The sequence below is a fragment of the Scleropages formosus genome, chromosome 14 (genome assembly GCF_900964775.1).
Source record: "Scleropages formosus chromosome 14, fSclFor1.1, whole genome shotgun sequence".
NCBI lineage: Eukaryota > Metazoa > Chordata > Actinopteri > Osteoglossiformes > Osteoglossidae > Scleropages > Scleropages formosus.
The window spans coordinates 66,334-89,359 of record NC_041819.1 but is presented as its reverse complement, the minus strand read 5'-3'; the positions used below and the strand labels follow the sequence as shown (position 1 = coordinate 89,359).

Sequence of the window (23,026 nt, the reverse complement as noted above, 5' to 3'; positions counted from 1 at the left end):
GCCTCTCCGAACACACACTTTCACAAGTATGTTTGATACTCCACTGTTTGGATGTTTTCAGACCTGGAAGGTTTGATCTACTTCCTCAAAGATTCTTGACAATTAGCTCTCAGACATCACATGCTCCAGTGAGAAACAGTTGCCGCACGCCACCAAACTGGCTCCTTGGCGATTTCCTCACCGTCGCTTACAGCAGTTTATTCACCAGGTTTGGAAATGTCTTGTTTAATTTTTTAAGCCTTGTTTAAGGTTATAGCCATGTCACATGCTCATGTAATTAGTGATTTTTTTAATTAAAAAAAAAAAAGGTGCGCAAGTGGTGTAGTGATCAGAGCTGTCACTTTACAATCTAAACATCCTAGGTTATAATCCCACCTCCTGCTGTTGTACCCATGATTGTGGAATTTATCATGAATTAATAGAGTAAAAAAAAAAAAAAAAGACTTGCGCAGCTGTATAAAGCGGGTGACACAGTGAGCAGCACCGATGCCTCACAGTTCCTGGCCTGTAGTTTTGGATCTGGGTTCAGATCCAGCACGGTTGGATGGAGTTGGCATGTTCTCCAGGTGATTGCATGGGTTTCCTCCAGCAGTCCAAAGTTCTTACTGTGGAAACTATGCAAGTGGTTGCTTAGTCAACTTTGATTTAAGGGCACTTACCCTTCCAAACGGGTAAATTAGCGCAAGTGTTGGGGTGATGGTGTCATTAGAGCTGCCGCTATTTGATCCAAGGATTGCAGGTTCAAATCCCACTTCCTGCTGTAGTACCCCTGAGCAAGGTACGTACCCTGAGAGTTATTCCAGTAAATACTTTGCAAGTGTTTTGATGGGTAAGTCACTGTAAGTCACTTTGGATGCGAGGTTATTTATTATTATTATTATTATTATTATTTTATTTTTTTATAAAGCACTCTTCTCACGTAGTGACAGAGCGCTTTAACACAGACATAAGGCAAGAAAAACAGATGCAAACAAAGAAAGACGGTCAACTAATGGCTACCATAATGAAGAACTTATTATAGAGCTATAAGTATACCTACTGGCCACCGGGGAAAGGAACAAAAACTCCCAACTGAAAGTTGAGGGAGAAAAAACCTCTGGGGGTCCACGGGCCAGTGGTAGCCCACCCCTCCTGGGCATTCTAGAATATAACAATTTGTAAGCCAGTGTTTAACAAGTAATTATAATGTTGGTGAATGGCATCTTGGATCCCCGACTCGTCATGGAACGTCTTGATCATCACGGCAGATGGACATCATCCTCTGTCAGCATGGGATTCGTCTGTCACCACTGGCCAGCCTCCTCAGGTCTTACGTAGCGAGGTAGTGCTCAACGAGAAGATAGGACAGAGTTAGTAATTTGTTACTTAAGTAAATTTAAAATGCATTTTTGTAAAGGTAATCAAATAAATAACCAAGGCAGGTTGAATTACATTATGAGGTGGAATGCCTGAGTGAACATTTATTTATTTATTTTATTTTTTATAGAGCGCTCTTCACATGCAGTGAACATATAAGTCTTAAGTCGGGATTTGAAAACAGAAATAGACGGGGTATTTCTGACAGTAACTGGTAGACTATTCCACAGTTTAGGTGCTCTATAACTAAAGGCACGACCTCCTACTGAGGTCTTATTGATCACGGGTACTTTAAGGTAACCTGCATCTAATGAACGGAGATGTCGTCCTGGAATATAAAGATTAATGATCTCACAAAGGTAAGCCGGAGCAATGCCATGTATTGCCTTCTAGGTCAAAAGTAGGATTTTATAATCAACTCTATAAGAGACCGGGAGCCAATGCAAGGATTTAAGTACCAGTGTTATATGGTCGTACTTCCTAGTTCTAGTAACAATTCTCGCAGCAGCATTTTGTACCAACTGTAGCCTGGGTACAGTCTGGTACGGACAACCCGACAATAAAGCATTACAGTAATCCAGCCTGCTGGAAACAAAAGCATGAACCAGTTTCTCAGAATCCCGTCTACAAAGGAATCGCCGCAGTTTAGCTGTGCTTCTTAATTGGAGGAAGCACGACTTAGTCAAAGCATTTACATGCGATACAAATGACAACTTTCCATCCAGCAGGACACCCAAATCCTTGACACAATCGGTACGCTTGAAGGTAATACCATTTGTTGTAAAGATTGACGTGATTGTGTCGAGAGTTTTAGCATCACCACCCACCACAAGTACCTCTGTTTTACTGGCATGTAGAGATAAAAAAATTATTACTCATCCATAATTTTATACTGGTAAAACAATTAGTTAACAACACCACATATGATGGATCATCAGGTTTGAACGATACATAAAGCTGTGTGTCATCGGCATACGAATGGAAATTAACATTGTGCTTGCGAATAATATCACCCAGTGGTAACATATAAAGTGAGAAAAGTAATGGACCCAACATGGAGCCCTGCGGCACACCATACTGAACCGTAGTAGAGATGGACGGGGTGCTGTCGTCGGATTTTAATACAAATTGTTCACGGTTTGCTAAATACGATTCAGACCACTTCAGAACAGTACCTCTTAGTCCAGCCAGGTTTCCAAGTCTACTCAGTAAGATACCAATGTCAACAGTATCTCAAACGCAGCACTCAAGTCAAGTAACATAAGAATAGAGATCTGACCAGCATCAGAAGAAATGAGAATAATATTAACAACACGTGTAAGTGCCATTTCAGTGCTGTGACCAGTGCGGAAACCAGACTGAAATTTTTCAAATATATTATGCTGATGAAGATATTTTACAATTTGGGACGCTACGATTTTTTCTAGAATTTTGGATAAAAACGGTAAATTGGAGATCGGTCTATAATTACATAGGTTATTACAGTCCAGATCCGATTTCTTTAGTAGGGGTCTAATAACGGCGATTTTAAGGGCTTTTGGAACACAGCCATTTAATAACGACGTATTAATAATATTAACAATAGGTTCTGCAAGCACGGAAACTGCAGCTTTCAGTAATTTAGTGGGGATTGTATCTAAAGGACAGGTAGTACTTTTCATAGAGCAAATTAGCTCGGTAATTTCTTCTACAGTTATTACGTCGAAGTTACTGAGATAGTGCGGACAACTAATATCATCGCCAGAAGCGCTTATGTTTGCTAAAACCGAACTAGAAGGCACTATGGATTTGCGAATATTCACTCATTTATTATTGAAAAACGACATAAATTCATCATTAGTAATGGTAGCAGAAATACATTGTTTATCTTTGTGTTTACCAGTTAAGTAAGCGATGGTATTAAACAGGAAGCGAGGGTTCTTGTGATTTTCATCAATTTACTTTGCGTAGTATTCGGATCTGGCATGAAAAAGTGCCTTTTTATATTTTTTTAGACAATCGGACCAGGCTACATAATAAACGTTTAATTTAGTTGAACGCCATTTACGCTCTAATTTACGACATTCTAACTTTATTGCATGAGTTGATTTCGTTGAACCATGGCGAGTTTCTTATATTTCGAATAAGTTTAGTTTTTGGTGGAGCAGCAGAATCAAGGGCAAATTTTACCACCGAATTATAATCTAGAGCCATCTGATCAATATCTACACTCGACTCGTTCCAAAATCCGAGCTACTAATATGATTAATAATTTTAGCAGTAGTAGTGTCATCAATATGCCGCACGATTTTGGTGTTACTATTGTCCGACGGCACAGGCAGGTATAGATCAAAGGTTACTAAATGATTATCAGAAATAGCCTCGTTTAAAGGAATAATGTTTACATGATGAACATCAACGCCGTAGGTTATGACGAGATCAAGCGTATGGTTACGGGAACGAGTAGGACCGGTAATAACTTGGGTAAAACCGACGGTGTTTAAGAGAGACAGAAAATTATTAGCGAGAGTATCCGACGACACGTCTACATAAATATTGAAATCATCCTTCAGGATTATTTTATCATGGTTAATGACTAAATCGGTTATGAAGTTGCTAAATTCCTCGAGGAAAGAGTACGGTCCTGGTGGACGATAGATAAGGAATATAATTATGTTGGGGTTTGACGTGAAATCTAGCTGTAGAACTTCAAACGACGCAAATTTATCACGATTTCTCTGTGTTATTTGTAATCTATTATTAAAAAGAACGCCAACTCCACCTCCACGACGCACAGAACGAGATTTATGGAAATAATCATATCTGTCCGGAGCGGCTTCTATTATTGGCGGAATAGTATCGGACTCACCGAGCCAGGTTTCGGTAAGAAAGAATAGATCAGACTTATAACTTAATATTAAGTCGTTTACTAGGACAGCTTTACTCGTTAGTGAACGAATATTTAACAGACAGCATTTTATATTACAGTTTGGCCTCGGTGGTAAGTTGAGAATGTTTGTTTTAATGTATTTTAGGTTTCTGGTGCAAATGCTCCTATCACTAAGTTTAGTTAAATGCCGTGGCCTTATAATAGTTTGAATGTTTTGGCTGCACTTAATGCTTTTATTTAAAGTTTTTAGGCCCACACTGGACAAGGCACAAGAAACCCCATCACATGAGAAATGACTACTGATATCAGAACAAGCAACAGACCCATCAATACACAAAGCTGCTAAAGGAAATGATCCATGGACCATGAGTCAGTCCTGCAACTTGCCGGCCAAGTTCTGGAACAAAACAAACGAACCCCTCCGGTTGAGGTGTACACCATCACGCGTGAAAAACCTGGGCCTTTCCCAGAAATCATCCCAGTTATTAACAAATGATACACGATTTGAGCGGCACCATGTCTCCAACCACCTGTTAAAAGACACCAATCTACTGTACACTATGTCCCCCATGAAGAGTCTAGGTAAAGGACCAGACACTATTAGATTACGACATTTCCTTCCGGCCTTGTAACACATAGAAATAAATCGGCTCTTTAACACCTCAGACTGTTGATAACTGTTCATTACCACCAACATGCACCATCATAGTCGACACGGCATTATCAGCCAGAGAACTGACACACACACACACGGGAAACACTTAACCTTTACATTTCAATTCCCAGGCCCCCGAACCTTAACATTTCGGACAGCCGAATCCCCCAAAATGAGCACATTATTATTAGGTGAACTGCTTAGAGCCGAAAATCTATTTTGGGTTTGGACGGGAGAACCCGAACCAGGAACCCGCTTAGGCTTCACTTTATTCGACTTCTTACTCTGAACCATAACCCAGTCGCCGTGAGAGCGCTCCGGTGTACTCGTCTTCTCGTTAGCTGTACTGGGGCCTGTAAGTGTCGACGCCGAGTTCGACACTACGGAGGCATCGGGACACACCGAGTCCAACCAACTCTCCGTTTCTCGTATAGAAATCAAATTCTTAATGCGCTCTTCTAAATCGCGGACCTTCCGCACCAAGTCATTATGTGTTACGCATTTCGACCAAATGAAATGTTCTACAATGTCAGCAGGTGCAACTAAACAAAACATGTTGCATGATACACAGCACACAGGTATGCCGTCAGACGATACATTCAGGATAGAACTTATGTCGAACAGGGACTCCATTCTATCCAAAGACGCTGCCTCAGCAACCGGTGAGTGACTCGACATTCTGCCTCGCTCTGGACGCTCTGCCTCGCTCAGGTTGAAGTTCAGTGTCTGTTTAGGCCCTGGGGCAGAAGAGGAGTCGACAGTCATGGGGTCAGTCTGAAAGCACTGCCCTTGTGTGTAATGTGTGTTCCAGCTCTGCTGTTCTCCTGCCTTTTTTTTTGGGGAAAAAAAAAATATATATAATGTGCTGTACTCAGAATAACAGGTGACTGCTATCTTGAGGACATGTTTTTGAATCCTCAGTATGCTTAAGGGTTCTACATATATACATACGCACACACAATAGTATGAGAGGGCTGTGGATAATGCCACCGTGTTTGCTTTGTGGTACATGCTCTATTTCCCATGATGCTTTGCTTTCTGCATGAAGGCATCTGGTTCCCAGAAGTCTGGAGGTGTGTTTACTGCTGCCGTGTGCTGCGACCTCTGACTTTTAAAAAGCCTTGCTTGTTCCGCACTGTGTGTATGATACTGGGTTTGGTGTATGTAGATACACACACCTGAGGGCCTTGCTGAGAGTCTGATCCCTATGTTGATGATTCCCTGTAATTAAGTGAGACTCTCCCTTGTTGTTCCTTCTCGAACATTTTGACTTCTGGCTCCTAGTGTTGGTCCTCCTGCATCTCTCTTTCCATCTGTTTCTCATCTCATGACATGTTTCCGTCTCCTTCCCCACCCCGTGGTGCCGAGCGCTACAGCGCCAACGCCAGCCCCGCCCGTGCTGCTTCTCCTCTGCTGTCCACACCCCATGTGACACTTCCTGTCCTTGATCACGCAGACACCTCATCGGCATCGGAAGACGAGGGCTCGCTCCGCCGGCAGGGCCGGCTGGCCGCCTCGGCGCCGCACCAGGCCCACCCCGGCGTGGAGCACTGGTTTAACAGGGTCATCCAGGGCTCGTCCACCTCATCCTCCGCATCCTCCACCTCATCCCACCCTGGAGGGAGGCCCCATGCTGCCGCAGCCGCCAGCGCCGCCGCCATGCTGGCCGACCTTATGGCGCACACCCAGCTAGGTCAGTAACTACTCCAAGTCCCGCCCATCTCTCACTTGATAGGCTCCTCCCCCAAGTTGGCAATTAGCCACCTGTAGGCACTCCTGTTGTAGGCCTACAATCCAACATCCAATTTAGCACAGTCTGCAGCGCCACCTGCTGGGTGGAGGGTATATCACAGCAGGTGAAGCTGCATCCAGCTTGCTGCTGATTGGCTTTTCTCAGTGCGCCAATTAGAAGTTGTGGGTGGAGCTTATTTAAGGATGGTTAGTGTCTCCTGTTGTGTTTGCTTTTTACCTGTAACAGTTAAGTCAGGACGGTTACTCATTTTCATATATGAGGGAGTGTTTTACTCTGTCTCACTCATCTGAGGTAAAACAAAGGTAGGGCAGGATGAGAGTTCAGGTCAGGATTATACCTCGCATTCCATGTTTTTTTTTTTTAACCTCTTTGCATCAGCCCAACACAGGCAAATTACCTGACATTTAATGAAAAGAGTATGAGTTACTAATCAAGCCAGGATGTCTCCTTCGGTAAATCGGCAGCCTTGTATTTTAAGATACTCATAAAATGTGAGACTGTTGCCCCCATCGCTGACCCCCCTCCTGGCCTTTCCGGTTTGCTGTTATCATGACGTCTGGGGCTGTCTGTTCAAATAATTCTCTGCTCCCCCAAGGGACAAGGTCCCTCTTGTGTGACAGACAGGAGTGCTGCCCCACAGGCAAACATGGGGCATACGACTTGCCTCATAGTAGGGCCAACTCTGACTGACAGCTCTGGCTCTGCTATGATTTATTAGGGTTAGTTTTCAATGTGCTGGGCTTCGGGGAGGGGGTGTTACTAGAACCTGGTGCTACCATTTAAAAGGCACCAGGGGAGTTAGGTACATGGGGGGGCAGCAGCAGCTACCTTACTATGTTGCTGGAGGAACTATATAGGAGAATCTCCTCCTATAGATTCTGTTAAATATTTATTTAATGGCGCAGTGGTGCCTCAACAACAAAGCACGTACTGTACATCATGACAAATTAATAGAGGATTAAACTGAAAGCTTTATTATACTGAAACTGAGTTCAGCATATCTACATTTTTGGGGCTTTGGATGCACTCATTGCATCACCCTCGGTGTTGCATCTTTTACTCTATTACATGTAAATTTGTTTTTTTTTTTTTGTCCCCTTTGAGCATTCACTGCGTGAGCTGATATCTAACCCCCCCGCACCCTACCCAACAGACAACCAATCGGCGCCGCCCGATGTGACGGGCCTGTCGGAGCGCCTGGTGCATATGGAGCGGCCCCAGGTGGCGTCAGTTCGTGGACTCCCGCGGGGGTACAACCACACCACCTTGCTGGAGACCGCAGATGGTGAGTGCCGGGCTCCTGCTGTCACTGCTGGTCAGGCTGGTCTGTCTGACTGCCGTGTTTCCATGGTGACAGAGTCACTGAAGTGGTGCACGTACGGTGGGGCGAGCCAGTGAGAGGAGCTGAAGGTATACAAGGGTGGTTGTTGTGTTACATTTTATCAAGTATTAGTTTTAAACGAACAATTCACAGTGAGTGTGAACGGTCCTCAGCTGGAACCCCCCGCAACCCCCACCTCTCCACCCGTGTGACCCTCTGGGTGAAACTCAGTCTCTTCCCGAGTGGGCCCCAGGCACATGTACCACCATGTGCCCTTAGGAAACCATAAGTGGATTTTCTCCTTGGGAGGGGCATTCGGATTATGGCAGTATGAAGTATATCCCCCACCCCCGGTGCATCAGCTTAATTTATGGGGCCATTTAAACAAAGCATTCTGTGGTCTGTTCCACTGTTGTGGTTGCTGAGACCTGCGGCTGATTGAGGGTCTTGGATTCTGTGAGGAGCGCAGGCTACCAGCCACCGACCACCCGTTAACCGCCATTGTCTCTTCACTGCAGGCCGTGGTCAGAAAGGTGGCGGCGTCTGCCGTGCAGCCGATGGTATTTATCCCCCTTTTTTCCGCTAAGTGTCAGTCCGTCTCTCCGTCCACCCGCCCGCTGTCTTGTACATCTCATCTCTGCCCGTCCATCTGGCCCCCCTCCCCCCGTCTCCCTCCACTTTGCACGCGACGTGATGGACTTGAGCTGTAGTCGCGTCTCTTTGTCTGGATGTTGGATGTTGTGGGTCTTGACCCAATGCACTCCTGGCTTGACATTGATACCAGTGCCAGATGGAGTGAATGATCAACCCATATTCTCATTTTGTTTTTACATTTCAAACTGCTCGTTGAGTAGGAAGGGGATGGTGATGTTCAGTCTCTAGATGAGCACTGCAGACTTTGTGTTTATTATTTACAGTATCATTTATTTAGCTAAAATCCTTCTAAAAAAGAGACTTACAAAATTAGGTTTATTTATCAATTTATACAGCAGGGCAATTCTGATTCTCAAATCAGGGTAAAGTTCTTTGATCAGTGGTACTACAGCAAGAGAAGGGATTTGAACTGAGAACCTCAGATTGCAAGGCGATGACCCTAACCTTTATGCCACCTGCTGTCCCTGTGGCATACAAGTCCGGTTTTCACCAAGTAATACAACTGGGTGTTTTTTGAACTAGCTATTGTTACGCTGCACCACATGTGGTTTTTATCCTGGGATTTGAACCCACATCCTACTGGACACACCATATTCCTTAATCACTAAGCCATTTGGTGCCCAATCCTCTGGGTTTAAATGTATACGTTAAAATGGCCCAGTGGCTGCTTAAGAAGGTGGGATTTTGTGGTCACAAGTGTGTCAGCAGACAGAGTCAGGCTTCAAAGCAGAGGATAACAATTCAGATCTTTCCTTCCCTCCTTAGTGCATAGCTTCAGGGGCTGGGGGGGCACACCTTGTGATGTCATCGTACCATATCAGGATTATGCCTGCAGCAGATGTGAAAGGCAGGTATAGGATCAGAGCCGTTCCTGGGAATGACAGCGAACTGAGGTGCCATTCTCACTTTGCTCTTTGGCGTTTTCCAGGAACAGCGTCATTGGCGCTGCTGACAAGAGCACATGTATTTTGTTTATTTATTTTTTATACCATATTAAATAGTCTTTGTTCTCCATTGCTTGGAAATGGGAACAGTTTGACTAGAGGGTCTCGGAGTTAAAAGTTCTGTTCACTGCAGATCCCTTGAACCCAACCAGAGATGGGGCTTGGAGCCCCAGGGGACGTGTCACCATGTGAAAGTAAAGGGAAATGTGGTGTGGTCCACGTACAGGGACTATATAAACTCGATTACTGTTTGGACAGTTGAATGCCACTCGATTTACTGGTAGGTGGGGATAGTTTTGCGGCACATAAATGATGTTAATTGTCTCAGTAGGGAGAAGGGTAGGGATGTAAAGCATTTTGCCCCCCGCAGTGGTGCTTTTGCACAAGGTGAACTGCCATCTCAGTATCTATTTTCCCTTTTTTTTGCATTCGTATCATCCCCTGTGATGGAGTAGTATCCTGTCCAGGGTGTCCCTGTCTCATGCACTGTGGTTCTGGGATAGGCTCTGAACCATGGTGGCCCCATACTGGAGCAGCGGTTACTGATAATGAAGGAATAATTGAAGTAATTTTGGAAGGGTGCCAATTTGTGCGGTTGCAGCGGTTGATATTAATGCTCAGAGTGTAAAGTGTAGTCTGTGCATCGAGCAGGTCCCCTGGGGGCCAAAGACCGTGTGTGACGAGCTGTCACGTGCAGCCTTAACCTATGACCCCCGATGGGCTGCCCTGGGTGTGCTGTCGGTATCCATGCAGACAGCAGCTGTGGCCTTGCTCCCTGGAGATGTGGCAGGGGGAGTTTACTACCAACAGCGATGTCATCATTGGATCCCAGCCAATGAGAACTGTTTAGGAAACGTATTTTATTTTAATCTCAATGCCGGATAAAAATGTGCCGTCTGTAGTTCGCTGGTATCCTTAAAGCCTTTGTGTCACACACCCTCTCCCTCCAAACCACCGCTTCTCTTTGCCTTCTTGTAGCACTTTCTTTCTAATGTTTCTAGAAAATAATTTTTTTATTGCTGTTACTGTCATGCTTCACTCAAATGCAAGTCAACAACCTCTTACCCACACTTATATCACACTGCAAATAGTTACATTGATGTTTCGTTGTTTCATATAATGCTTGTGTCACATCGAAAGTAACTTGATTGACTGTCAAAGATTTCACCCGATTGGCTGTGGAGAACACTGTTGCTTGGCAACACCGTTGAGTCAGCCCTGTGGACCTCCGTTCTTCACCTGAGTCTCACTTCGATTGGCTGTCGGAATGTTCTGGCTCCATGTCTGTCTTACTCACCGATCTCAGCGAACTGTCCTCTCCCGACCCTCCCCCCCTACCCATCTGCAGGGGTGCCCGTCAACAGCCGAGTGTCCTCCAAGATCCAGCAGCTGCTCAACACACTGAAGAGGCCCAAGCGGCCGCCGCTGCGTGAGTTCTTCCTCGATGACTTCGAGGAGCTGCTGGACGGTAGGTGGCGGTCGGTCGTCGTGTTCTGGGAAATGGAGGCGAGCCATCGCACGGCCAGACACACTCGTCACACACTCTTCTTCCGGACGTGTGCCTCCGCATCACCCTGGTGCCAAGTTGCGAACAGGGCTAAGTGCTTGTCCTTTAGGGGGTGTGGCCTGAGAACTTAACCCTGCCCCCTCTACCTCTCTCACCCCTTCGCCATTGTCTTGAAAAGCCATATTAAAAATGACAGAAGGAAGGTTGGCTGGTGAGAATGTGAGCAGTATGTGTCTAGCAGGGTCGATATAATATGGTGGCGTGCTGTAGTGACAGTTATGACCTGTAGAGGGTGATAGCGATGGGGGGGTTCAGTTTCCGTTCTGGAGTTCATGTGTTACTCTGGTGACAGCCATGCCCCCTCCTGCTAAGTCCCTATTGTGCAAGCTGATCTTTGTAGCTGCCCTTTAATTTTGTTTGAAAATACTGTGTATATTGATGTAAATATGAAATTTGTTAGTAACAAATGTTCACAGGAACAGTAGATGGGGATATGAGGGATACATGACCCCCCCACCCCTCACCCTACTTTCCCATGTGTCCCACAGTCCAACAGCCTGACCCCAACCAGCCCAAGCCTGAGGGGGTGCAGATGAGGCCCCTGGAGGGGGAGCCCTTGGGCGTAGTCACCAACTGGCCCCCATCTCTGCTGGCAGCTCTGCAGCGCTGGGGGACCACACAGCCTAAGAGCCCCTGTCTCACAGCCCTGGACAATGCGGGCAAGGTCATCTACACGCTCACCTACGGTAGGATGACGCTACCTTCTGTGGACCCTGGGGGGGTGCGGGCTTGCTGAAGGGCAGTATGTGTAATCCAGCATCTGCTGCCTGTGTATCTAGGCAAGCTGTGGACCCGGAGCCAGAAGCTGGCCTATACACTGCTCAACAAGCTGAGCAGTCGCAACGAGCCTTTACTGAGGCCTGGGGACCGGGTAGGTTCCTTGAACCAACTCACTTCCACAGTGTTTTCAGCTCATAGAATGTTGTACATTTATGCAATGAATCGGTAATCTTTTTGCTACTCTATAAGGGTTTCTGGAGACAACTAGTTTTAATCTGAATGTAGCTCAACAGGAATGCAAGTAATATAACAGATTTACGGAATATAATATATAGTATATAATCTATGTCTTATAACTGATGTATCTGAGGCTTTTACGTAACCTAAGACACAGATCAGTTGATAGATGTCTCTGGAACATTTTAGGTTAAGTACCTTGCTCAGGAGTGCTACAGCTGGAAGTGGTGTTCGAACCTGTGACCTTTGAGTCCAAAGGCAGCAGCTCTAACAACTATACCTGCCATCTCCTTACTCCCCAAAGGTGGCACTTGTGTTCCCAAACAACGACCCAGTGATGTTCATGGTGGCCTTCTATGGGTGTCTCCTGGCCGAGCTGGTTCCCGTGCCCATCGAGGTGCCGCTCACACGGAAGGTACTTTATCAAGCCGCATTCTCTACTGCTGATACTGCCAGGCCTCAGTGGTGCTGCTTCAGCGCTTCTCTGTATGTCTGAATCATCTCATTTTGACTGTCCTTTATTTTAACACTCAGAGTGATGAAATGTAAATATATTCATTTAATTATAATGGCATAAAAATAAAGCTTTCCCTGAGATCTTTTTCAAAAACACGTTATCTCTTGGAGCTTCTGTGTCCCATGGAACCAGACAGGGAGAAAATATTGACTTGGCACCGGAGTCAGCCTGCAAGGCTGATGGAGTTACTCTCTGATGAACGTCAAACATACCAGATCATGTCGTTTCACAAATATGCTGCTGGCCTCCTCCTGGACTGTAAAGAAATGTACAACTAAGAATGGGAATTACCACAGGTAAAACGGGGCCTTACCGCAAGCAAAGGTGTTTGGCACTTTCCCTCTCAGTTTGCTTTAAAAATATAGTTTTGTAGCAGCATGTGGTGCATTTCCATGCCAATCCAGCATATGTGGAGAGCAAGTGCCACAGGCTGCCACACTGCTGAGTGCAGTAAAGTTTTAGACCAAGTGTCTGTCTGGGATTCAAACCAAAAACCTGCAGGTTCTGACCTCCCATTTGTCTCTCGCTGCACTTATAAGCCAGTGCTGGTTACGATGGCTGACAGACGGTGGAGATTTGAAAGAAGGGAGCAAAAAGGTGATATAAATTTAAAGTGCTTGGTGATCACACACACCACTTTGTTCAAGTTCAGCATTTATTGTCCGGAAAGTACTGGCGATTGGAGAACACTCAAAGGCCTCTTGGAACCCGGGGATGAGCACTGGTACCGAGAGGGGTTGAGCAGTTGATACAAACAACAGCTGGTAGCCAAAACAGTGTTGGATGTATTTCTGTGTGTGTGTGTGTGTCTTGTGTCTGTCTGTTCGGGATTTGGGAGGAGGTTGGAAGGCAGCCAGAAATCATTTCCTGCATTTATGTAATTCATCATGAATTGCGAAGGTGTGTGTGTGTGTGTGTGTGTGTGTGTGTGTGTGTGTGTTTGTGTGTGAGAGAGTGAGAGAGAGAGAGAGAGAGATAACTACTTAGGACACTTCCCCTCGTTGGATTACAGTACCTGAGTGTAAATTCAGTGTTGTGAAGGTGCTGTAGTGCATTTTAATTTTTTTGAAATTAAAATATTTTTAAAAAAAATTTTTCTAGTTTGTTTTATGTTTCAAAATTTTTCGATCAGACGACTGATGTGGCACTTAGGGTTAGATGGTAAGTTGTGCTTTGTCCGGTGGATAGTTGACATTCAGTATAACAAATGCTTAATTTTCAGGATGCAGGAAGTCAACAGATCGGTTTCCTGCTGGGCAGCTGCGGGGTGACGCTGGCTCTGACCACAGACGCCTGTCAGAAGGGCCTCCCTAAAGCACAGACGGGTGAGGTGGTGACCTTCAAAGGTGAGCGTTATCTTCAGTACCAAGCAGCACCTTCAAAAACAAGACACGGGTGCAACAGATTGGTTTAGGACTTGAACCAACAACCTTATGATTGCAAGTCCATTCTTTTGCTTCTTTGCTTTAGACAAGATCTTAACATGTCTGGGGCTTTCCTTTTATTTTGTGTGTGTGTGTGTGGGGACAACCGTGTCTTCAGGCTGGCCACGGTTACTGTGGTTCGTCACTGATGGTAAGCATGTAGTGAAGCCACCCAAGGAATGGCATCCTCCCTTGCGGGATGCCACCAATGAGACAGCCTACATTGAGGTAAGTGTCATGGGAGGAGTCTTTGTGGGAGGAGTCTAAAACAAGGCATCTTAAACGATGACAGAACTGTGTCAGTAGCAGGTCATTCACCCTGCTGCCTTGTTGGTCTCAAAATCTCTCTTCCTACACAGTACAAGACTAGCAAGGAGGGCAGCACCATGGGCATCACCGTATCCCATGAAGCCATGCTGGCTCACTGCCACGCCCTCACGCAGGCCTGCGGCTACACAGAGGGTGAGTTGCTAGGAGCCTGGGGTAGCATGAGAAATGTAGTCCCCCTGCATTCTGCCCCCAGTTACATCTCATTTGCTAATGGATGGAGGGCTGCTCTTCCCCAGGTGAGACAATCACCAATGTACTGGACTTCAAGAGGGATGCTGGACTGTGGCATGGTGTTCTAACGGTAGGTTGTTGGTTTTAGCATTTATCTCTCTTCTTGCACACATGCACACACCTCTGTCAGGTAAGAACATGTTTGGTAACTGGCACACTGTCAATAATGGTGTTAACAGTGCCCTCTATACCCCTCTCTCCGGCCGTATGAGTGCTGTGTGGCTGTGATCTTTACCCTCACATGACCGCCAGCTCATGTCTGCTGTTGTGTTGTTGTGATCGCATGACAGAGCATCATGAACCGGATGCACGTGATCAGTATCCCCTACTCCCTAATGAAAGTCAACCCCCTCTCCTGGATTCAGAAAGTACATACATTCAAAGGTGAGGCGCTTCTCGCCAAAGTCCTACACAAACACCTACTCGTTTTCTCATTAAGTCTGTCTTGAGTAGATTGGTTGTGTTATTTGACTATGTAAAGGTGACTTCTCCTGATTGGCTATGCTGTGTGACTGTCAGAGCGACTGGGACCTGATTGGGTGTTCCGTGTCAATTTGTCGGGGTGATTGTGTGTTGATTGTCTAGTCTCTGTGAGTCTCTGCTGATTGGTTGTGTTTTCTGGCCTGTCATGATGGCTGTGTCCCAATTAGCCAAGCTCTGTGACTCTATCACAATGACTGTATTCCAACTGGCTGTAACACACTACTCCATCAGTATGACCACATTCTGATTGGCTGTGCTTGTGACTCTCAGCATGACTGCAGCCTTATTGGGTGTCCTGTGTGTGACACTGTCAGAGTAACTGTGATCCGTTTGGCCATGCAGTATGACTGTCAGTTGGCTGAAATGTGATTGGCTGTGCAGGGAGTCCCACTCAGTGTTGCTGTGGCCTGATTGGCAATTTTTTGTAATGTCTATTTAATGTATTCTTTCCAGCACGAGTGGCAGTAGTCAAGTCCAGGGACATGCACTGGTCCCTCCTGGCACAACGAGACCAGCGGGACATCAGCCTGAGCTCACTGCGGATGCTGATTGTTGCCGACGGAGCGAACCCCTGTGAGTGCTGCAGGACCCTGAGCACTGACCTTAGGCGGCAGCCCCTCTCCCCCAGTTTGTGCAGTGCTTCTAAATAATATTTGTGTGTGTGTTGCCTGCAGGGTCAATCTCATCTTGCGACGCCTTCCTCAACGTGTTTCAGTCTCGTGGACTCCGGCCTGAGGTGATCTGCCCCAGCGCCAGCTCCGCTGAAGCCATGACTGTTGCCATCCGCAGGTAAGCAGACGGGAGGTCACGTGGTGTGAACTTCACCCTCTGCTCTGCTCATCCCATGTGGTCCACTTCCTGTCTGTTTGCCCGCCCATCTGCCTGTCCATCCCTCTGACTCCACTTGACTGTGTTGCAGGCCTCCGGAGATGGGCGTTCCTCCTCCAGGGAAGGCGGTTCTATCCATGAGCGGGTTAAGCCACGGCGTCATCCGAGTTGACACTGAGGAGAAGCTCTCGGTTCTGACCGTGCAGGATGTGGGTCAGGTCATGCCAGGCGGTATGTCCACGCTGGCGACAGGAGATGTCGTTGCGGTTTCCAAAGTTGCTCCGTGTGTGTGATGTCGCTCGTGTTGGCTCTCCTTGTAGCACTTGTGTGTGTGGTCCGGGTTGAGGGAACACCGTACCTCTGCCACACGGATGAGGTGGGCGAGATCTGCGTCAGTTCCGGCAGCACCGGCATCTCCTACTTTGGCTTGCCGGGCATGACCAAGAACGTCTTCGAGGTGCATCTGCACGTCTTCAGCTTCAACTTCCTGTTCTGTACAGGCTGCCAGAGGGCAATCTGACGTGTTCTTGATATGACACCATCTTGTCTCACACTTGCAGACCATCCCAGTGACGGTGTTGGGGGCCCCAATCTCCGATAGGCCCTTCACGAGAACCTCCCTCCTGGGGTTTATAGGACCGGTGAGTCCTGGTGGGCGGAGCTCCAGTCTTCCTGCCATATGCACCATTTCCTTGGAAACGCCACCGACCTCACAGTCTCCCTCTCCCTGCACGTCCCATTGTCCCCCCCTCAGGACAACCTGGTGTTTGTGGTGGGTAAGCTGGACGGCTTGATGGTGGTCAGCGGGCGGAGACACAATGCTGATGATGTTGTTGCCACAGCGCTGGCGGTGGAACCCATGAAGTTTGTTTACCGGGGGAGGTGAGGCGGGGGTCGTGCATTTGGGAGTGCGCTGTGCTGTGCTAAGTGTAACATTTTTATCTCGGAGCCCAGACGCACACGCTGATGGTGGTGTTGGGTTCCAGGATCGCTGTGTTCTCTGTGTCTGTGCTGCATGACGAACGCATTGTGGTGGTGGCTGAGCAGCGACCTGATGCCTCCGAGGAGGACAGCTTCCAGTGGATGAGCCGTGTTCTGCAGGTGCGCTGCCTCACACTTGTCCACACACACGACTGAGGCACGTATAGCATGTTGTATACTACATCGATATAAATATGTTGCTATAGTGGTGGGCCAGCAGGTGGTGTAGTAGTTAGAACTGCTGCCCTCCAGTGCCCTTTGACCTCTTTTACTGCCTCCTTTGTCTGCTCAGGCCATCGACAGCATCCACCAGGTGGGGGTGTACTGCCTGGCGCTGGTGCCCGCCAACACCCTGCCAAAGGCCCCGCTGGGTGGCATCCACATCTCGGAGACAAAGCAGCGCTTCTTGGAGGGTGCCCTGCACCCCTGTAATGTGCTCATGTGCCCCCACACATGTGTCACCAACCTCCCCAAACCAAGGCAGAAGCAGCCAGGTGGGTTTAGGAGTGTGTGTGTGTGTGTGTGTGTGTGTGTGTGTGTGTGTGTGTGTGTGCGCGTGCGCAGGTCCGTCGCTAGTGGGGTGAAAGGTGGTAACAATTATAGGGCCCCCCCCACTAAATCCAGTAGTTACGCTACATAGCCCCCTATTCTTTCAATAACTGTGGTATATATATTACAGCTTCAGCTTGTATACCTAAGAGTTTAATGAAAACCAAAAAATATGCAATTTCGTGAAAGACGTTTTCTAAATATCTCCTCTCCCCTCCCTAAGAATGGTTTAGTCTGATAGTCACTAACTAGTTCAGATCAGAATCAGAATCAGAATCAGAACGAGCTTTATTGCCAAGTATGTTCGCACATACAAGGAATTTGTCTTGGTGACAGGAACTACCACAGCACAGACAGAATGACAGTGACAAGACACAGATGAGAAGATAGAGTATGTGAGCAAGGGATAAAAAATATTTAAAAAATATAAAGTACCCAATATACAAAAATAGTACAAAAATAGTCGCTAGATACAAATGCAAGGGAGTGTAAGAGAAATGTGATAAATAGTTATAAATATAAATAGCATTATGTATTGCACGGTTTACTCTCTAGGGGAGAGATTTAGGTGTTCATGAGGTAGATGGCCTGAGGAAAGAAACTTTTCTTATGCCTGGCTGTCCTGGTGCACAGTGCTCTGTAGCGCCGGCCAGATGGCAAGGGTTCGAAGAGGAAGTGGCCTGGATGTGAGGGGTCTAGAATGATTTTGCTCGCCCTTTTACTGACTCTGGACGAGTGCAGTTCTTGGAGAGCTGGGGGGGATGTGCCGATGATTCTTCCAGCAGTCCGAACTATCCGCTGCAGTCTTCTGATGTCTGACTTCGTAGCTGAGCCAAACCAGACAGTTATAGAGGTGCAGAGGACGGACTCAATGACTGCGGAGTAGAATTGCATCAGTAGCTCCTGTGGCAGGTTGAACTTCCTCAGCTGGCGAAGGAAGTGCAACCTCTGCTGGGCCTTCTTCACAATGGAGTCTATGTGGGGCTCCCACTTCAGGTCCTGTGAGATGGTGGTGCCCAGGAACCTGAATGACTCCACTGTTGCCACAGTGCTGTTCATGATGGTGAGTGGGGATAATGCTGAGGTGTTTCTCCTGAAGTCTACGATCATCTCCACTGTTTTGAGCGTGTTCAGCTCCAGGTTCTTATGACTGCACCAGACAGCCAGCTCTTGGACCTCCTGTCTGTAAGCAGACTCGTCACCATCCCGGATGAGGCCGATGAGTGTGGTGTCGTCTGCAAACTTCAGGAGTTTGACAGAGGGGTCTTTCGCAGTGCAGTCGTTGGTGTACAGGGAGAAGAGCAGTGGGGAGAGCACACATCCCTGGGGGGCTCCAGTACTGATTGTGCGAGTTTCGGATGAGAATTTTCCCAGCCTCACTATCTGCTGCCTGTCTGTCAGAAAGTTGGTGATCCACTGACAGATGGAGGTGGGCACGGAGAGTTGGGTTAATTTGGACAGGAGGAGGTGTGGGATGATGGTGTTGAAGGCTGAGCTGAAGTCCACGAACAGGATTCTCGCATAAGTCCCTGGTTTGTCCAGATGTTGCAGAATGTAGTGCAGTCCCATGTTGACTGCATCATCCACAGACCTGTTTGCTCGGTAAGCAAACTGCAGGGGGTCCAGCAAGGGTCCAGTGATGTCTTTCAGGTAGTCCAACACCAGTTTTTCAAGTGACTTCATGACCACAGATGTTAAAGCGACAGGTCTGTAGTCATTAAGTCCTGTGATCTTGGGTTTCTTTGGGATGGGGATGATGGTGGAGCGTTTGAAGCAGGAAGGAACTTCGCACATCTCCAGTGATCTGTTGAAGATCTTTGTGAAGATAGGGGCCAGCTGGTCAGCACAGGTCAGTCAGCGAGAAACAGCAGAGGGACCCAATAAAATTGTAAGTCCCACCCCAGCTAGTGAAGATCACAAATCAGAGTTGAAGCTGCTCTGAGAACAGTTGAAGTTAGAAGTGAAGTTACAGTAGAAGAACAGGAGACTGGGTGATTGAAGATGTCGGGGGGGAAAAACATAAATCTAGATACCAGAAACGTAATGAAAAGAAGGAGAGCAAGGCCAGGAGAACTGCTGGATCCTAGTCTATCAAGACCTTTTTTTTAACAAGGCAGGTTAGTGCACTGTAGGGATGTTAGTGTGGTAGGATGCCGTGAACAAATCATTTTGCCGCCCGATTTGCTTTCACGAGAATAGGACACCTAATAAGAGCTGCCACGTGCTCCCCCTGCTGAAACTGTCACATCATTTTCTCATTACTGTACTGGCACGCACTGACTGAACAATACAAAGTCCCTGTCTTTTTGCGCTATTATATAAATACAGTTGGTTTCTATAACACGTGGGAAAAAGTGGATGCGCCGTGTCACAAGGATTACAGACCTGCCGGCTGCTGATGTGGTGATATGTTTTAAGATAACAATACTGTCAAGAAAACGTGAATACAACTCACTTCTTTTAGGTGGATATATTTATTAGCTTTATTTAATAATATATTATGCAGTAGGAAACAACGCGTTTCCTAAACTTGTTTTCTGCAGCGTTAATTTTACAATCTGTCATAGCTGCATATCCTTTTATGGTCTCTCCAGGACACTGTCCAAAAAACGCGATTTCTAAAATGCTACGTAAACCTGAACAACATGTTTCTGGAAGGAAACGCAAGCAGACGTAGAGAGAACATGCAAACTCCACACAGACTGAGTGGGGATCGAACCCACGTCCTCTCGCACCCAGGCGCTGGAGAATAGCAGCGCTGCTCGCTGTGCCACTGCTTGTCACGACTTTCTACTGCATCGTGATTTTTATTTACCTCTTCTTTTTTAATCAGTTTTATGGGCTGTTTTATATTCATAAAATATGTATTATAATGTAAAACACTATAACAAAATTATAATATTTAATAATATAATTATATCTTATGAAATTTAATATAACAGAATATATAATAATAGGAAGGGGGCGCGGTGGTGCAGTGGGTTGGACCGGTCACCGGGTCCTGCTCTCCGGTCGGTCTGGGGTTCGAGTCCCGCTTGGGGTGCCTTGCGGCGGACTGGCGTCCCGTCCTGGGTGTGTCCCCTCCCCCTCCAGCCTTACGCCTGTGTTGCCGGGTTAGGTGCCGGTTCTCCGCGACCCTGTATAGGACAAGCGGTTCAGAAAATGTGTGTCTGTGTATTATGCAGTAGCATATTATCTTCAAAAATGAAGACAATGATGAGTAATTTAAGTGGTTTTATTTTACATTTGACTGCATTCTTTTTAGTTTCTGAATGTTTACTTCAGCTCCAGACTGACTGGAAAGACTTTTTATTATATTGTTGCTACTTTTTAAAATTTGTTTTACACACACACACACATTTTCAGAACCGCTTGTCCCATACGGGGTCACGGGGAACCGGAGCCTACCCGGCAACACAGGGCGCAAGGCTGGAGGGGGAGGGGACACACCCAGGACGGGACGCCAGTCCGTCGCAAGGCACCCCAAGCGGGACTCGAACCCCAGACCCACTAGAGAGCAGGACTGTGGTCCAACCCACTGCGCCACCGCACCCCCAAAATTTGTTTTATTTTATTCATTTTTTTTTTTTGTTATTGTATTAGTTTGTCTTGAATAATTGCTTGAGGACTTTAAACTATGTTTCATAAGAAGTTCTAATGGCTTAATGCCATTGTTTTGATGTAATATTTATTTAAACATTTAACTTTTGAAATAAGTGTTAACAATGTGACCATGTTCTGTTACAATAAATAGACTGTGTCAAAGTGATATATCAAACTTTAAAATAATATGTCCTGCAGCAACAGATTTGACTGTGGTGTCATCCTACCTACAACCCCATTCCAAAGATGGCTTAGAGGGTCCCTATGATACCTTAAATGTGAACCTCCATGTCCATATCTTATACTGTATATGATATGGGTGGAGGGTGGTCGCAGCCCACATCAGTATTTTTTCAGGGGCCCCAGAACTCCCTAGCTACGGCCCTGTGTGTGTGTGTGTGTGTGTATGTGTATGTGTGTGTCAATTTTTTTTTTTTTTTGTGTTACATACACCGGCCCCTTGTGTCTGTGGACCACATGTGACTTGAGTTGCAACCATATTGATCAGTGTATGGGCCAGCTGGTCTCAAAGTTAATACAAATTTTACAAAGCGTTTTTAATTTATAATAGCTAGGCCAGATTAGCTTTGGTTTTTCCAGAGACTAGCAGGTGAGCACTCAACATTAAGGGATGCTGTACGTTGTATCGATTCTGATTTAGCTGTAAAAGTGATATTGGAGTCGCCAAGAAAATGAAGTTTTTCAGGCCACTTGTGTTAAGCTGACGAAACTCCCAGCCGATGATCCACATTTTTCTAACTGATGTGTATGCACAGTACAGTGCGCACAGCTGGAAGCTGATGATTGCAGTTTTGTGGTATAGTTTTTGTAGACTGGATAATGCTGGAGTGTCTGTGGGAGTGGGGTCGTTGTTTTTTATGTCCTGATGTCTACTGTTTGTGTTGCTGTGGTGAGGGACAGAAGTCGGCCCAGCTTCTATGATAGTGGGGAACCTGGTGGCCGGAAAGAGGATCGCCCAGGCATGCGGTAGGGACGTCACCCAGCTGGAAGACAATGACCAGGCACGTAAGGTATATACCCCCACCCCATATCACCCAGTCATCCGGAAAGGGGCATGTAAGGTACAGAGTCACCCCACCTCACACACCCATCAACAGATGTCACATACATGCCCTCTGTCTTTGACCTGTGTGGTTGTGGGTGGTTCTTCAGCAAAATTACATTCTTGACATTGTATTCACCACTCATCTGTTGACCTTTGATCCGTTCACCGCTAACCTGTTCACCACTCAGCCCCCTACTGCATGGAAGCTGTCGAACTCACTCAGCAATTTGCTCTGCCACAGTTCCTGTACATGCAGGACGTCCTCCAGTGGAGAGCCCAAGCAACGCCGGATCACACCCTGTTTCTTCTGCTCAATGCCAAGGTACATGCCATCATGCATTTGCGTGCTTGCACACATGTGTACATGTCTGCAGCTCTGACTTGAGTGCACCATCTGGCACAGGGTACCGTGGCCAGCAGTGCCTCCTGTCTGCAGCTGCACAAGCGGGCAGAGCGTGTGGCGGTGGCCCTGATGGAGAAGGGTCGGCTCAACACAGGGGACCACGTGGCACTTGTATACCCTCCAGGTAGGTGGTGCCCCCACTGTCCCGAGACCCTCGATTTGCTTTATCTGACCCTTCTTCAGGAAGACCATTGCATGGAACAATAATATCTTCCATAATTATGTTTCTTTTTTTAAAAAACCTCTCTTTGCATTTTGCATGCAAGTCTGTGCACTCGGTCCTCAACATACTAACTGAAATGGAGGAGGACCAGAAGTTTATTACCCATTTTGTTCATAACTGCATAGCTCTCTTAACCACCCAAAAACCAATGATAAAACATGCTTCTCAGTTTATTCCCTGGTTTGGTTCTGTTAAAAAAAAACCTTTGATGTAGTTATAATAAATAAATAGTACACAAAGGTTTTATTTTAATAATTTATGAACTTGTACCTATTCAACTTCAAACTGTTTTAAAAGGTTTGCATTTTATAC

General features: G+C 46.5%; 1 protein-coding gene across 6 annotated transcripts in view; it reads left to right on the top strand.

The window, feature by feature from the left end:
• The window catches only part of dip2a (disco-interacting protein 2 homolog A), a 104,631-nt gene that overhangs the window by 67,565 nt on the left and 14,040 nt on the right, over positions 1–23,026 (top strand). For 2 of the 6 annotated variants that reach the window (XM_018725296.2, XM_029257790.1), the window contains exons 5-26: positions 6,337–6,573; positions 7,787–7,918; positions 10,901–11,020; positions 11,608–11,805; positions 11,899–11,990; positions 12,381–12,491; positions 13,816–13,939; positions 14,136–14,245; positions 14,377–14,479; positions 14,584–14,648; positions 14,869–14,962; positions 15,515–15,634; positions 15,736–15,850; positions 15,981–16,120; positions 16,210–16,346; positions 16,450–16,530; positions 16,644–16,771; positions 16,876–16,990; positions 17,163–17,364; positions 21,944–22,053; positions 22,330–22,410; positions 22,492–22,615. In XM_018725296.2, coding sequence (XP_018580812.2) covers positions 6,337–6,573; positions 7,787–7,918; positions 10,901–11,020; positions 11,608–11,805; positions 11,899–11,990; positions 12,381–12,491; positions 13,816–13,939; positions 14,136–14,245; positions 14,377–14,479; positions 14,584–14,648; positions 14,869–14,962; positions 15,515–15,634; positions 15,736–15,850; positions 15,981–16,120; positions 16,210–16,346; positions 16,450–16,530; positions 16,644–16,771; positions 16,876–16,990; positions 17,163–17,364; positions 21,944–22,053; positions 22,330–22,410; positions 22,492–22,615 — 2,739 coding nt within the window. Of the gene's footprint in view, positions 1–6,336; positions 6,574–7,786; positions 7,919–8,472; positions 8,515–10,900; positions 11,021–11,607; positions 11,806–11,898; positions 11,991–12,380; positions 12,492–13,815; positions 13,940–14,135; positions 14,246–14,376; positions 14,480–14,583; positions 14,649–14,868; positions 14,963–15,514; positions 15,635–15,735; positions 15,851–15,980; positions 16,121–16,209; positions 16,347–16,449; positions 16,531–16,643; positions 16,776–16,875; positions 16,991–17,162; positions 17,365–21,943; positions 22,096–22,311; positions 22,411–22,491; positions 22,616–23,026 lie in introns of those variants that run through there. The other 4 variants (XM_029257787.1, XM_029257786.1, XM_029257789.1 and 1 more) reach the window with 4 other exon arrangements.